This window comes from Protopterus annectens, chromosome 11.part0 (genome assembly GCF_019279795.1).
Source record: "Protopterus annectens isolate FY-2018-M chromosome 11.part0, PAN1.0, whole genome shotgun sequence".
Classification (NCBI taxonomy): domain Eukaryota; kingdom Metazoa; phylum Chordata; order Ceratodontiformes; family Protopteridae; genus Protopterus; species Protopterus annectens.
Genome location: NC_056745.1, coordinates 200,694,551 through 200,711,474, shown reverse-complemented (window position 1 = coordinate 200,711,474; position 16,924 = coordinate 200,694,551). Strand labels below are relative to the sequence as shown.

At 45.4% G+C, this 16,924-nt stretch overlaps 1 protein-coding gene across 1 annotated transcript in view; it reads right to left on the bottom strand.

Annotated features, from left to right (window-relative positions):
* Window positions 1–4,015: 4,015 nt before the first annotated feature.
* FKBP4 (FKBP prolyl isomerase 4) overlaps window positions 4,016–16,924 on the bottom strand; it is a 514,476-nt gene continuing 501,567 nt past the window's right edge. Inside the window, exon 7 of the mRNA XM_044087184.1 lies at window positions 4,016–4,261. Coding sequence (XP_043943119.1) covers window positions 4,031–4,261 — 231 coding nt within the window. The 3' untranslated portion in view covers window positions 4,016–4,030. The remainder of the gene's footprint in view (window positions 4,262–16,924) is intronic.

The window sequence follows — 16,924 nt, the reverse complement described above, 5'->3', positions numbered from 1 at the left end:
TGCAGCAATGGAAGACGAAGAACATCCACTGCTAACACTTTGGTGAACACCCTGGGGGCTGTGGTGAGACCAAAGGGGAGGACCCTGAACTGGTAGTGACTGGCTCCCAGCCGGAAGCGAAGAAACCTCCTGGACCGTCCGTCCATTAGTATGTGGTAGTACGCATCCTTGAGGTCTATTAGAGCACATCCAGTGATTCTCTCCCAGAAGGGAGAGGATGGATTGTAAAGTGACCATCCGGAACTTCTCCTTGGGAACTGCCAGGTTTAATAGGGACAGGTCCAGAATGGGTCTTAGGTCCCCGCCTTTTTGGCACTAAAAGAACCTGGAGTAGAACCCTGATCCGATCTGGTCTGGGGACGGCTGGATTGCTCTTTTCCTCAGCAGATAGCCAATTTCTGCTGAAGCGGCCTCCCTCTGATCGGGTGGAACGTCGGGGAGGGATTTTAGTTTTGGGACGTGAAGAAATGGGATTTTGTATCCTCTGGATATAATCCGGAGGACCCAGCGGTCTGATGTTATGGGCTCCCATGCCGCTAGGTGCTCCAAAAAACGTCCCCCGACTGCCTCCAGAGTGGAGCATTCGGGCAACCCCTCAGGGTTGCTGCGCTGCCGTTCAGAGAAAGGTTCTCTGGACCCAAAATTCTGGGAGCCCCTCTGCCCCTGGGCGGCGCCCCCTGTCCTCTGCCATGGAAGGACTGGTTGTCCGGAGCGGGTTGGGATTGCTGCGACTTCCGGAACCACATCTTCTTCTGGCCCTTTTGGTTCCTAGAGTAGGACCTCTGGGGCACAGAGAAGGACTCCGGCAGACAGCTTCCGTCCTTCGCTCTGGACCAAGGTGTCGGGAACCGTCTTGCCAAAAGGGCAGAACCGTCAAAGGCGTCATGGCGACGCCTTGAAGGGCTCCGTGAAATTGCAATGGTGGAGCCAGGCCTGGCCTCGTGACTAGGCTACTCCTGCAGCTCTAGCGGCTCCCTCTGTAGCATGGGAAAGTAACCGCATAGAGGTATTGGTCACGGAACGAAGAGGCCATACGGGCCGAGTGCAAAAGTTTGTCCTCCTCCGACATGGACTCTGGGGATGCAGCGTATTCTGATAAGATTGCGCTGCATCCTAATGACATGTGCCAGATAGTTGAGCGCCTCACTGAGAAGGTCACTGAACTAAACATTCGCTTCAAGCCAAGCGGTCCATCATCCGAGACTCCTTGCTCGAGGGGATGACTGAGATTTTGAGCCGACTTCCTCTTAGTGGCTCTTCTAGGCCAAGGCCAACATGGGGGGGGGGTCGGGTCCCCTGTCACACGACACGGTCAGGGGGGCTAAAATCCTGTCCGGCCTCTGGGATTGGCTCCACAGTGTCTGGTTCCTTCCACGCCCTGGTGGTAATGAGGTCCACCAGGGGTCGGCAGGAGGACACCCAAGAGGGCAGACGGCCCGCTTCAAATGCCTCCAAGAACACGGACTTGTCCAAGGAAGACTTTGGGGCAGACCACCCACCTCTTATCTGAAGCATTACCATGATGTCTCCAAAGGAGACATCCTCGGGGTGATCTTGGGAGCCTTCCTTCCTCCAAGTCCGTGTCAGTTCAGTTAAAGACTCGGGGAGTCTATCCTTTACTGCATTATAGTTTACAGGTGCTTCCTCGGGGGGGTCCGAGCCCTCGCGAAGGTGTCCAGTTCCAAAGGAACTGCTTGGGGCAGTGAAATGGGCTGTCCCAGTGGCCGGGTGACGGAAGCCTGACCCAGAGCAGATGGAGTGCGGGACAGGGCGGCAAGGGCGGGGTCGGATGCCCTCAACAGAGCCCTCTCCACTACATCAAAAGCCGAATGGGAGCCGGCCTCGACCAAAGGATCCGACAGTCGGCTCCCCCTCGGATCCGAGGAGTGGATTGGAGCCAGCGCCGAGCCCCTCGGATCAGAGGGACCAGTGCGCTCCGACACGGACGGCGCCGAAGGCACACTGAATCCCTCAGATCCGAGGCTCTGGCCAAGGCTCTGAGAGGTCGGATCCGACACACTCGAGGGCAGGGTCGGATCCGAAGTACCCAGTACTATCGGCGCCGACCCTCCCCCGGCTCCGAGCCCGGGTAGCGGGTCGGAGAAGGAGCTATGGGCTTGAAAAAAGGGGTCGAGCTCCCAGGGGAGGAGGCAGGAGCACTCCCATCTGCATCTGGGCCTGGATGAACCTTCGCATCATCCGGTCCAGATCAGCGTCGGAGAGGCTATAGGTAGATCTCGATGAGGCTACCGAGGTAGGCCTTGAGTACCGCCTCGATAGCCTCGAAGGAGATCGGGTCTCCTCCTCCTCAGGTCCCGGTGAAAAGGCTGGGGACCGGAGCCGAGGAGGAGGAGAGCCAGCAGCCAGAGAGGCCGGAGAAGCCCGCTTAGCCAGCGGGGCCGAGACGGAGGTCTCGGCCCACCGCTTGTGGTGCTTCTCTCTCCGGTTCTTCTTCCTAGCTTCCCTCTCCTCCGAACCCGTAGAGGGAGTTTGAATCCCGGGAGGAGGAGGGGGAGCAGGTAAGGCAGGAACCGGAGCGGTAACTACCAACGGGGCGGAGGCCGAAGCCGAGTCCGGGGGTAAGAGTCCCGCCAAGACCAGCTTCGACCTCCGCTCCTTCAATGCCCTGGGGTTGAACCCCGCACAGATTGAACACCCAGAGGTGAGGTGTTCAACCCCAAGTCCGAGTGTATCAGCGGGGATGTAAGCTTATGACCACACTCGGAGCATTTTGAAAAGATTGCCTTTGGGGCCTCACACATTTTCTACTTTACTTTTTTTTTTTTTTTTTTTTTTTTTAAACAAAAAAGAAAGTTAAGAAAGTTAACAAACCACTCACACAGAAGAATCCACACGCACACAAGCTACGTACCAGCGAGGGGAGGGTACTACAAAATTAAGCAATTTAACAAAAATTAGCTTAAAAGGGGAAAAAACCTAAAACATTCACACAAAAAAGAATTTTCTGACAAATTCCTTAGAAAACACCAAAAATAGCACTTAGCTGACAGGAGCTCAGAATCCAGCTGTCACCATGAACGCGGCAAACTAGATCTAGGTTCATGTAGGGAGAGCAGGGCATTATGGGTGAGGGGAGGAGCTAGGATCTCGGATCCATAGCTGGATAAACCATGCCGGTTCGGATCCGATATCGGATCCATACCCACAGGTTGCTGACAAATGAATTCTCCTACTTCAGATCCACCGTTTGCTGCATTAGATGTAGATAGTCTCTGCAAGGTGCCAAATGAGCATTCATTTTTTACAGCTGTTCACAGGTCTGAGAAGTTGATGCATTAGGTTAAGCGGTGATGCAGCATTTCCAAAGCTCTTGGACTATGAATAGCTTGCCAAAAACATGGGTAATTATATCAGTTACATAAGAATGCATGCTTTGTGCATGTGACCAGTGTGGGAATTCAACTGGTAGAAAACAGCTAGTCTACCACATCATACTTTTACACTAGCCTAGCAATATTTTCAATGGCAGCTAATCTGCAAGATAGTCAATGTTGCAAAGCACTCTTTCTGGATAACAAATTTTGAATGCTCTCTTTTCAGTGCACCCAGGCACATGGACAATGCAGACTAATGGGCCATTAACATGGAGTGGGTATATATTTCAAAAATATGGTACGTTTAACCTCTCTACAAACAAGACAGCAGGACTAAAGATTTGTACAACTGAAGAAGCAAAATTTACACCACTGTTCATTCATTATTCAATAGATCATCACTTTCCTTTTGTCTCATGAAAAAATCATAAGAAAAAGCAAAGGCTGGCACACAAAATAGTGCAGTGCAGCACTTACTCATAACAGTGACTTCTGGTTAAGCAGGTAGTGCTCGACTCAATGCCTTTGAAATCTGGGAAGGAATGAAACCGGAAAGGGAAACAGCAGGAGGTGGAGCACCTACATCATCCTTTCCCCAGACTTGCCTAAATTTAAGACCTCAAGACAAACAGTAAAAGTCAGTGGAACATTTGACTGCTGATGTGTTACTATTCTCTACAAGAAAGGTTTTACATTCACTGCTCTGAAGAACTCAAAACTAAATAAAAAATGGTAATTACCTTATCACAACTTTCACCAGCCAAAACAAACTCCTTCATCTTCAAGTAACAGGCAGCTAGGTTGAGATGGGCTGCTAGCCTCAGTGCTTTTGCTTTGGAATCCTCATCACCCAAAAGCCCTGTCTCATGTTCCAACCACTGAACAATTTTCTTGTACTGCACCACAGCTTGCTTGTATTTTCCTTCCTATCATCAATGACAAGAAAAAAATATTGCAGTTTTAATTAAACTACACATCTATAATGATTTCAACATTATTTGTTACTAAGCTCTATAACCTGGAACAGAGTAAAGGATACAGTACTTGCACATATATACAACAGTGGAATCACCTTCAGAATGTCTCACTGGCCAGTCTAGTATTAAAAAAAATAGTATGCCTACAACTTATACCCCACACCAAAGCTTCCACATCAGTACAGCCATTTCCCCCTCTCAGTTACCCCCCCCCCCCGAAAGGCCTGGATCTACTTTTGTAATGAAAACAGGACGTGAACCAGGGGGTATATGTCAACTAGGCAAAAACGATCTTTTGAGAATGGAAGCTCTAGCTCTGGATAAGAAGTACAAACAGTAATATATGGCAGAAGTATGAAGGATGGACAGTGTTTTATGCTTTAATTAGTGTTTGTTTTATTTCTTACAGGTTACCATTTTTATTGCACTTTTGTGTGAGCATTTACTTCAGGTGTATACTTGCTATTTTCTCCAATTTTATCACATTTTCTTTAGTTCTATTTTTTGGCTATGTTATGGTTGGTTATTTCAGTATGCCAGTGTGTGCGTGTGTGTGTGAGAGAGACAGAACAGTTGTGTGTATGATGAATGTGCGACTACATCTGTCTGTGTGCCCAGTGTGTATGTACGTGTCCATGTATATATGTGTGCGTGTATATTTATGTAAAACGGACACATTTATACAATACATTTGCAAATACACATACGCATACATGCATGAAGGTGTTTAAAAGAGGCTTCTTGTGAGCCAGCTGGCTATCCACCAGGTGACATTAAAGGTTTATAGCTAACCTCTTGAGTTTTGTCAACAATACTAGAGTGGGGTAATGTGTCATATGCCTTGGCCACGTAAAAAACATTTTGCCCTCGTCCATTGCTTTGGTGACCTTCTCAAAGAAGTCCACCAGGATGAGTAGGCAAGAGCTGCCTTTGACAAAACCCAACTGGGTTAGTTCCAATGTACGGAGGTTTTGCAGTGCAGGAGAGCCTCCAGTGAGTGCATTTTCAGGTTAAGGCTCCTAGCACTAAGCAGCATGACCCTTCAATTTGCTTTTTGACAGATCTTTTATGCTGGAGGTTTTGTCTTTGGGACATTGCCTAAAAAAAGGCACAATAGGGGAGGCGAGAGCCTTGGCCAGGATCCAGAATTTCAGTGGTGACAGATGGAGGCCATCTGTGGCAAAGCAACATGTTTAAGCTTAAATACATATTATGGGTTTCCTAGGTCATACAGGGGCACATACAGCTTTGCAAGGAAATGGTATAAGGTTTTGCATACGGTGATTTGACTGTGGAGAGGGTCAAGTGCATCCTGTTTGACCAGCCTTGAGGTGTATCTATTATGTAAACCAAGACACTTCCACCTTTAGTCCCTGCCTGTGTACAAACTGGTCTGCATCTGTGGCTTTAAACCATACTTCATTGACTGCACAGACATCAGCATTCTTTACAGTAAATATTGATTCTAGGTAGTGATGTTTTTGTTTAGTCTCCTAGCGTTGAGCAGTAACACCTTTGGATTTTCTTGGTTTGGATTTGCTACTTCAGAAGTACTTTCAGTTTGGCATTGCCTAAAAAAGGCACTATGGGGAAGAAAATGTTTTAGCCAATATTCAGAAACTTAGAGGGGGAAAGGTAGAGAGCATCCCTGGCAAAGCAGTATTATCTGTTGACAAATATTGTACCCCCTTAGAATGACAACAGAAACTGAGCCAATTATTAAAGATAGTTTTCTTTAACTCAAAATAATTTCTAAATGTAGGAGGGATGGAACCAAAGTTTGAGAACAAATTAGATGCGATCCTCCAAATTCAAGAGAGCTTAGAGGTGCCTGTGTGCATGTGTGTTGGACCTTTATGGTTTATGCCTGAAAACGGATTACTTTTTGGTTTCATTAAATTAAATAAATGCTTATATGCGCACACACAGACACACACACACACACACACACACACACACACACACACACACACACACACACACACACACAAAATATTTAGTAGCAAGAGTTCAATAATAAGATGGAGGAAGGTTACAAATGGTATTCATTATCATCGCAGAAACTCAGCTGTGAATCCTCCACCAACAACTGGCTGTGGTTTTTGTGGTGTAACTAGTGGTGATGGTAGATGAAGGTTAAAATGATGTGCTAACAGCTTCTGTTTGTGTTCTACAGGGACCACTCTGCACACATTTAAAGATAATCACCTGTGATGATTGTTCTCTCTCATTTAATGAGATTCCTTGCTAAAGCTCAAGCCCATGCTGAGACAAAAAATGGGTATAAATGTGTGACTAAATGATTTAGACCTAAAATGGCTAAAAAATGCATTAAAAAATATCCTTGCTTCCCGCCTTTCCTTGGCTAGAATAGTCCCCTATACAGGCTTTGCTGTATTCTGGACTTTGGGATAGTTCCTGTGTTGCCCATTACCTTACTTGGATAGAAGGAAGTTTCTTTGCTCACCAGTGGGAGTGGGGAGCCTTGAGCAGCCTATCTTGTCCCTGAAGGAGTGACCTCAGCACAAGAATCTTGTAATAATTGGCCGTTTTGGGCCATTTCTAGCTCTCTGAAGTTCCCTGCTTAAAAATCCGCTTTAGCGCGATTTTGCTCATAGCGCAGCATCGGGCAGTGCCGGTTAATCTAGTTTAAACTATTTCTGGCTCCGCTAAGTCTACTCTTCTGTTTCTCCCTTAGAACTGCTCTACTTTCAATCTAAACAGTCTATTCTCTATCTAAAAAGCCCAGCACTTGCTCCTAAAGCATTTTTACACAGGTAAAGCACTCAAACAAAAAAGAAAGAACTACATCCACCTACAATCCCCTTGAATACCCATTTCCCTATAGGTCCCTTCTGACTCAGTTACACAGCAATCCCTTACACTATTCTAGCATGTCGAAGGGTCAATTACTGGCGTCCTCTCCAGTTCAGCTGGTGAATCTGGGAATCTTGAGGCAGTGTTACAACTGCCTCATGTACACAGACAACCCTCTCCTCCTCCCAACAAATACAAATATATGTGAGAGATGCGACTATATAGCCAAACTGGAGGCTGAGCTCTCTCGACTCATTACTGGCAAAACCAGTCAGGAGGAGAAGGTAACCACACACACACCACAAACCCAGTCTCACATAGACCTATCACAACTGCAAACCAAACACATAAACACACAAAAACATACTCGGAGGCTCTAATTAAAAATCTACCAAAACAACAGAGGCCTCCCAAAGCAGACATCCAAGCAACCACTACCTCAAAACATAGCAAAAGAAACGCACAGTTCACAAAGTCAGTGTGCCAAACAGTCACAGCCCTTAAGGCCAAACAACATGCCTGATACACCTGTAATAGGTGACTCCATAGTCAGACACACTGACGTCCCGCTCACCAGACTGAACAAGGAAAAGGTTACAGTAAGCTGCCTGTCAGGCGCTAGAATCCACCACATAACACAAGCACTCAGGTCACTCCAAAGCAAGTACAAATATGACTCTGTCATTGTCCATGCCGGTGTGAATGACCCGAGACGTACCTCCCTGGACTACATGAAAAGAGACAGAGGAGCTCTCTGATTACGTAGCCCAGGTCGGTATGACCCTGAGCAGCATCTTACCCTCACCAAGAATCACAGTACAAAGACAAAATGATCAGCTTTAACAATTGGCTCAATTACTGGTGTCATTCAAAGGGAATCCAATGTCTGTCTGCTTGGGATGACATGCTTGACAAGCCACGCTGCTTCGCAAGGGATGGCTTGCACCTGTCACCCCTGGGCTTCCGGATATTGGCCAAGGCTCTTGCCACCCCCGTAGTGCCTTTTTTAGGCAAGGCTCAAAAGACAAACCCAACTCCCTAGAAAACACAAGTGGAAAAAAACTAAGGGTAATGCTGCTCAACGCCAGAAGTCTAAACCTCAAAATGCATGCTCTCGAAGCCCTCCTCAGTATGGAGAACATAGATGTCTGTGCAGGAACTGAAACCTGGTTCAATGCTCCTGAGAGCACCCCAGCACTACCAGGCTATACCTCATATCATGCTTTTCGGCCCGAAAACTTGGACCGAACCACAAAAGGAGGGGGAGTATCCATATTCAAAGATACCCACACCTCCAGGTTAGTGGCAACGCACCAAGCCTCGGAGTCCATCCATGTGCAACTACCCATAGGCAAAACTGCCCTACAGTTTGTAGCATGCTGCAGACCACCCTCTCAAACTCAGGAACCCCACTCAGCCTTCCTGAAGACACTGGAGAGTATGAATGTCTCTCCAAATACCATCATACTGGGAGACTTCAACTACCCAAACATAGACTGGGAGCATTACTCATGCCCCAACACCCTAGCCCAAAGGATCCTAGAATTCATAAACTCAAATGTGATGGAACAACTAGTCACCACTCCCACAAGAGGAGATAATATACTAGACCTGATCATCACAAACATGGGGACACAATGCTCCACACCAGAAGTATACCCCTCATTGGTGAGATCAGACCATAAATTAATCTCACTGGAAATCCACATCCCGCCCCCAGCACAAAAGACCACAGTGAAGAATTTCTCAAAAGCTGACTTCACACTTCTTAAGACTGAAGTGGTATCCTTCAAGGCCCCTGGGCCAGTGGAAACCACAGCCCACACCGCTGAATCCTTTATAAACGCTTTCTACGGACACCTTCAACAATGCATGGATCATGCAATCCCAAATAAAACCAAGACCCATTCCCCCAAAGGCAGGCGTCCTGCCTGGTGGACCCCAGCCATAAACAAGTTTTACAACAGGAGGAGGAAGCTATTACATGACAGAGCAAAATCCCTAAAAGGGAAGGCATCTCTTATCAGTACTAGCAAAAAACTACGATCACTCATAAAATCATCCAAGGCCAACTTTGAGAGAAAAATCGCAAAAGACACTAAAGACAATCACAAGGCCTTCTTTAGTTATGTTAGAAACCTGGGTGGAAACTCCCAGATATGCTCAGAATTAGTCCAAAATGACAAAAAATACACTGAACCCACAGACATTGCCAACATCATACTGGCAGACAGGTTCAGTGCAAATCCCCCCCCCAAAGGAGAAATATCTATCCCAGCAGAGTGTAGCCTCCCTGACATCTCAAGTGCCCAGGTGAGAGCCGCCCTCTCCAAAGCTAAAAACACAGAATCAATGGGACCAGACGGTGTCCCTGGTTGCGTGCTACATGAACTCCAAGAGGAACTAAACCTGCACATAAGGCTGCTGTTTAATCTTAGCCTTACTACAGGATACATACCCAAAGAATGGCGTACAGCAACAGTGGTCCCACTCCACAAAGTAGGTGCTTCTACGGATCCTGGTAATTACCGCCCCATAAGCTTGACGAGCCTGGTCTGCAAAGCTATGGAGAGGATCATTATGGAACTCAAACAAAGACCCCTACACACTGACCCCCACCCAGTTCGGCTTGTCAAAGGAGCAGATCCTGCCTTTTGAACCTGGTCAACTTTTTTGAAACAGTCACCAAGGCCATTGATGAGGGTAAGGCAGTTCACAAAGCCTACCTCGACCTTGCAAAAGCCTTCGATACAATACCCCACTCGGGCATCATAGACAAACTCACCAGCTTAAATGTAAACCCATATGTCATAAGATGGGTTGCAAACTGGCTCAAGGACAGAACCCACAAGGTCAGAATTGCTGGAGCCATGTCAGACTCTAAGCCAGTCACAAGCAGTGTCCCACAGGGCTTGGTCCTGGGACCCCTCTTGTTCGGCATTTATTTTTCTGTGATGCAAGCAAACATAGGAGGATTGTGGCTGACAAAGTTCGCAGATGACTGCAAACTGGGTGCCATAATCGATACTCCAGCGGACACAAGCATCCTTCAGAAAGGCCTCATAGAAGCAGATAACTGGTGCCAGAGCCATGGCCTTAAACTGAACGCCAAAAAATGTATAGTCATACCCTTTGGGAAAAACAAAGTACCCACAAATTACCACATAGGTGGTAATCCATTAAGTACGGAAGTAGTAATCAGGGTCCTAGGGACCCAAGTTGACAGTAACCTCTCATTCTACACTCACATTGCCAAAGTGGTTAGGAAGACCTTCTATATTGCCCACCTTATCATGAAAGGATTCACATCTAGATCAAGAGAGGTCATTGTACCCCTATACTCTTCCCTTATCAGGCCCATAATTGAGTACAATACCCCATTTGGGATGTACCTTACCAGTCACCTGCAGCAGTTAGAAAGACCCCAAAAGTACCTCACCAAGAGGATCAAGGGTCTCAAACATGTCATATGCTGCCCGGCTGAAGAAACTCCAGCTCTATTCAGTCGCATACCGCCTACTCAGAGGCGATCTATGCCTGACGTACAAGGCCATGGGATCGTAGGTTTGTCCCAGGGATTACTCCCGTGTCACTATTAGACAGAGGCACAGTAAACTAAACCTTAAAAAGGGCACAGTACACTCAAATCAAGGGGTGGCATAAGCCATACAGAATCGGGCTAGGCTTACAACTGCCCCAGGGCAGATAGCCTAGTATGAACCTATGAACCATCCGGAATTAATGGACATGCTCCACCTCAGAAAATCCAAATCCACGAGAGCGAGAGATTTGAACCTCAACACAGAAATAAATAGGACGTGCTGGAGGGACAGATTCATAACCCAGAGTCTCCCTACACTCTGGAACAGAATCCCAGTCCATGTTAGGCAGAGCCCCTCACTGACTCAAGAGAAATCTTGACGAGTGGATGGGAGATCGTAGGTTCACCCCGGGGGTCATCTCTGCGTCACTACTAGACAGAGGCACAGTAAACTAAACCCTAAATGGGCATAGTATTCTCATTCCAAGGGGTGGCGAAAGCCACACACACTCTGGCTAGGCTTATAAATGCCCTAGGGCAGATAGCCTAGTATGAACCTATGAACTACAGCTGACCCAAGTAACACATTTTTACTATTTATTTTAAGTTAGAACTACAGCTGACCTAAGTAATGCATTTTTATTATTTATTTTATGTTAATCAGGCAGTACATAGCATACATAACCTCCTGTTAGTAGTTTTCCCTGCTGGTATACAAAACAAGACCAGGAAAATGAAACTTTGATTAAAGTGCATCTTTTCTAAAGAGAAGCTCATTGCTAATCAGTTTCCGACCTTTTTTTCTATATCCCTCTATAACAGATTTTGGTTATTATTTGTATTCCTGGATTCAGTCATGTTTTTGTTTCACAGCGTTCTGAGGATAACAATTTCACGCACTTTCAACTCACTGTAGAAAGCCCTGATATAATCATAAGAACTTACTTAGCTAATGGCCAAAAAAAAACTTTTTAAGCCTAGCCATTCATACCCTAACTTCCGTAATTATCATTGCCCCAGGACTAGAATGACTTTGGTATATAAAATCATTGGAGGTTAATAACCCAAGGTCATCTCAAGCCTAGCCATTTCATCACAGGCTATTGATACAAGGTCTCAAGCCTAGCCATTTCATCCCAATGTAATACCAGAGACACTCGTCAATACCCATGGATTGTATTTAGTAATTATTGCCCATGTCCAGGAGGGTTGTTGGTACTATCACCAGTTAAGAATTTAGGGTGCCTTCTCCACTCATCCAGGTGCCTCTTGAACGGTATTGTAGAGGTGTTCTGCTTCACATGAATTGGCAGCCTGTTCCAAAGATGTGGCAGTCGCTGGGAGACAAATCTGTCCCTCCAGCATGTCTTATTCATGTTGCAAGCCATAGTTATACGCTTGGAGCAGGGAGCTCTAGTCCTGTTGGATTTACAGATGTGCAGCAATTTCATTAGGTTTGGGTTGGAGTTTGCCCTGAAGCTAGGCATAAGTCTCTCCAATACAAAGTACAGTGACAGGAGCTTTAGTTGGTCTACGTAGGGCAAGTGCTGCAGCCCCTTGATTTTCTGTTAGAAAACACCAAGGTCTCATCAATTGCTGCAGGTGCATTGAACAGTGCATGCTGAGAGGGGAGTTCTACTCGATTATGGGCCTGAATAGTGACGAGTATAAAGTGGTTATAACCTCTTGAGCTCTGGAGGCGATTCCTTTGCTAATCAAGTGTGCTAGATGGAGGGCCTTCCTTACTACAGTGGACACACGGTGGTCAAAGTTAAGTTTGCAATCTACTTTTGATCCCAGAGCCCTTACCAATTAATTGGTACATAGGGTATTGTTAATTTGACAGTGTGTGTGATAAGAGGCAGCGCCATTTGTGCCAGGGAGAGAAGGGCAAAGTATGTGTGACATATGCCAGCATAATTAGCTGGTATTTTATAAATGTTATGTCATTTGACTTTTACACTGATCTGTGCAGATGTTTGTGTTAAAATGTACTTGTAAAGTTGCTTGTGCTAAAAATTTATCAACAGTGGGTCTGGCTGGACAGAGAGGAGATATACATGAATTCCAGACAGTGTTATATTTAACTAATCTTAGTCTAGCTGATTTTGAAATCGTTTTATACCTTTCAGATGCTGCATTAGATCTTAAAGCTCTGGGTGTGTCTTGTACTAGAGTCATGTGACAAGAAATTATGTAAATCTGTAACGATTTGTCTGGACAGTAGTGAGGAATAGCTCGGAACTCTAGCAGAAGCAGCAAGTATGAAAACTAATACGGAAAGATCTCTCACAGATATCTCACACATTCTCAGAGAGTTACCTCAGATATTCAGAGAGACAGTTCAGCCATTCACAGAGGGAGAGACACTTCATCTTGCCTTTGGAGTAATTAGTATAGCCTTTATCTTCTTGCCTTGCTTTAATAAGTAATCAAGGAGCAGTAATTCTTTAGCTTACCCAGGAAATATAGTGAGATTAGTTGAGCATTTTTTCTGCATCTCTGAGACCTAGACAACTGTGTTATTTTCTTATCTTTCCTGTGTCTATTATTTATTAAATATTTTTATTACCTTTCATTGAAGCTGGTCTTTTAGAGAATACTTTTAACAGCCTGAGAGTGCTCATGTTTATTTTAGTGACACTGTGGCCGCTCCTGAGCCTGTCTGCTTTGGTCATACTCTAACCACTGGTATTAACTGTACATAGTTTAATTGGGCACCCTTATAAGAGCCTTGTGTAGCTGACTGGTGGCAGCAGTTACCCTTGAAGTTTGGGCAGGAGGGGACACAGCTGGTAAATCTATGCCATCATTTTGTGTGTGCATGTGTGTCAGCTACTGTGACCAGGGACACAGTGCTCCAAGGTATAAGGTGGCTTTGTTAAGGGTCTGGAGAGAGAAAGCGAGTCCAACTTCAGAGCTGGAGGCTGTTCCCTGTGTGCTCTTAAGGGAAATTGTGTTTACTGCGGAGAGCTGTGTTTGGCAATACTGTGCATAATTATCCTTGCTCTTAGTGGCCATCCCTCACTGGTGCTAGTGGTAGGGATTGAGGCTCCTTGATTACTGGCCCAAAGTAAGAATGCCATCAGAGTGTAAAGGGACATTGTTTTTACCAAAGGGAATGGTGATGCATTCCTTTGCATTCAATCTGAGAGTGCGACTAAGACAACTGTCATTGGTCTGCATAAGACACTCCTGAAGTACACTGACATAATTTGAGGATTCAGTAACTGCACCCAGTTTGCAGTAATCTGCAAACTTGGTCAGCCACAGCCCCTTAGCTTGGGCCTGAACTTCTGAGAAGTATATACCAAGCAGTAGGGGGCCCAGCACTGACCTTTGTGGCATCCCGCTAGTGACAGGTCTGTTGGCTGATAATAGGAGTCGGCCAATTTGATCATGTGTGACCAGTTTGCAACCCATCTTACAACAAAGGAGTTTACATTCAGTTTCATAGGTTTATCGGTAAAGCCTGAGTGTGGTATTGTGTCAAATGCCTTTGCCAAGTCAAGGGATGCTGTGTACACACATCTGCCCTCGTCAACGGCCCTACTCACATGTTTGAAGAAATCCACCAGGTTTAACAGGCAGGATATGCCCTTGACAAAGCCAAACTGGGTTGGATGCAGGGTTTGGAGGTCGCTTATGGCCTTACAGATGACGCTCATTAGACTTATGGGTCTACAATTCCCTGGGTCTTTTGCTAAGCCACCTTTATGTAGGGGAATAACTGTTAATGTTCTACATTCTGCAGGAACAAAGCCTGTGGTTAAGCTATGATTAAATAGGGTACTTAATGGTGATGCTAGTTCATGTTTTAGTTTGTTTAGAAGACAGCCTGGAATGCCATCTGGTGTCATAGAGGCTCTGTTTTTTTGCCTTAGGCAAGGCTTTAATGAGCTGCTCTTCACATATGTAGAATGGGGATAAGTCTGGGGCAAGGTTTGTGATAAGTCTGGAGGGGATAAAGGAGTACATTTTTTTTACTGTCAAATCTGTCTGCTAGCAGGCTTGGTATCACTGTGGGATGAGTGTGCGAGACACCATCAGTTAAGTAACTTGGTACACTCTTGGGTATTACCTTTTAGGCTACATACATAGTTGTAAAAGACATTTTGGTTATCCTTGGGTGTGACTGCTAAGTATTTCTCAAAGTTAGTCTTAAGAGAATTTGACATGTTGTCATATTTGCCTTTTGAGGCTGAGGAGGGTGCCTTTCCATTATTGAGACCTCACCTTAGTTTTCTTAGAAAGCAATTTTTGCATTTGTTGTAATGTTTGTTGATGCTGGATGCCCACTGGCTTCTTTTTGCTTGGGGCTCTGGCTTTGATTCTGTCTCGAACAGCAGAGTATATACACTTATATGTGCTCCTGTCCATAAAGGGCGCAGGTGGCAAGCCAGGGCTGAATTTACAATTTATCATCTATTGGTCCAAACTGCATTTGAATAGGATACGAGAACAGTGCAGTTTCACATGAATGAGGAGTCTGTTCCAGAGAAAGGTAATCTCTGAGACGCATTGTTTCCTCCAACATGTTTTGCTTATGTCACAGATGAGGTTTAGATCCTTAGATTAGGTAATTTGAACTCATTTTTTTTAATGTATAGCAGATTAATAAGGACTGGGTGGGCGAATACCTTGTAGAGTAGATATAGATCAACTCTCAGTAGTGTGTATGAGACCCAGTACACAGGGACAGGGCCATGATGTAGTCCAAGCAGGGCATGTTATTTACACCCTGTATTCTTTTAGTGAGGAACTTGTGTAGCCACTCTAGCTGTTGGCACATGCCAGGTTAGGCACATGCCGGAGGATGAAGTATACTGGGGCTATGATCTCCTTAGATCAGGATGCTTTGCCCTTACTTATTGCACCAGATGGGATTTTCTCACTACCATGGCACATGGCGATCAAAGTTCAGATTACTGTCAATAAAAGTTCGCAAGTCCCTTATCACTGGGACTACTCTAATCTTGAGAGAGAGTTATCAATGTTGTAATTTGCAGGGGTGATCATTTTCCCAAAGGGTGTAAGAATGCATTTTTGTGCAATGAGTTTTAGGCCATGGTTTAGCACCAGTTGTCTGTCAGAACCTCCTCAAGAACATCTACATCTTTGGGGGATTCACCGATTGCACCCAGCTTGCAGTCAACAGCCAATCTTGTCAGCCAAAGGCCTACTACATTTGCCTTGACTTCAAAGAAGTATATTCCAAACATGAGAGGTCCCAGCATGAGACCTGTGGGGCACCACTAGTAACAGGCCTATTGATGGAGATGGACTTAACTTAATGTGTCCTAAATGTGAGACATTCAGCCATCTATCGAGTCACATAAGGATCTGTGTCTATATTAGTGAGTCTCTCTAAATACCCAAGTGAGGCGTCATGTCAAATGAATGTGCCAGGTTGAGGTAGGCAGTATGCACTATTTTGCCCGCATGTCTATAGTGACCTTCTTGAAGAAGCTCACCGGGTTTAGTAGGTGTTAACTGCCTCTGACAAAACCAAACAAGGATATGTCCAGTTTTTCCTTAAGATTTCCTACGTCTGTGTTCATCAGGTACATAATTCTATCCATGACCATACATGTAAGATTAGACAAACATATGGGTCTGTAGTTCACTGGGGTCACTTGATGGCCCACCTTTGTCTAGTAGGATGACAGTTGCAGTCCTCCATTCCACTGAGATGAAGCCTGTCTGGAGGCCGTGGTCCAACAAAGATTCTAGTGGGCCTGACAGGTCATGTTTCAAGCTATATAGAAGGCAGTCCCAAACAGTAGTAGGAGCAACGGGTCTTGTAAAAAGGAATCTACAGCCGTATTTAGATATGTTACCAATGCATGTAAATCCGTACAAATTGCAGGAGTCGTCATTATTGGACATATTGCGTGCGCTGCAAAGAATGCTTCTGGCTGACATCAGGTATTACGGCAATGCTGGTTTTGTGAGCTTTAGTCATACTTTGACTTAGGAATGGGGTCCATTCCCTTCATGGTATTAGAAACAAAACATTTGGACAAATTAAAAAAAGGCATCCATGGATATTACTAGGGTCCTTGATTCAGTGTTTTTTAGATTGGAGAGTGGGGTGAGGACTTGTTCCTTAGTGTTAGTTGAAAAGAGAAATGGGTAGAGGGTACTTCCCTGGGGAGTAAATTATCTCAGAGCCATATAGATTCTGTCTTCTGCTTGTACCTTATTGTTCTTGTTAACATTTTTGAGCAAAGGTACTGTTCACTACTCTTTTA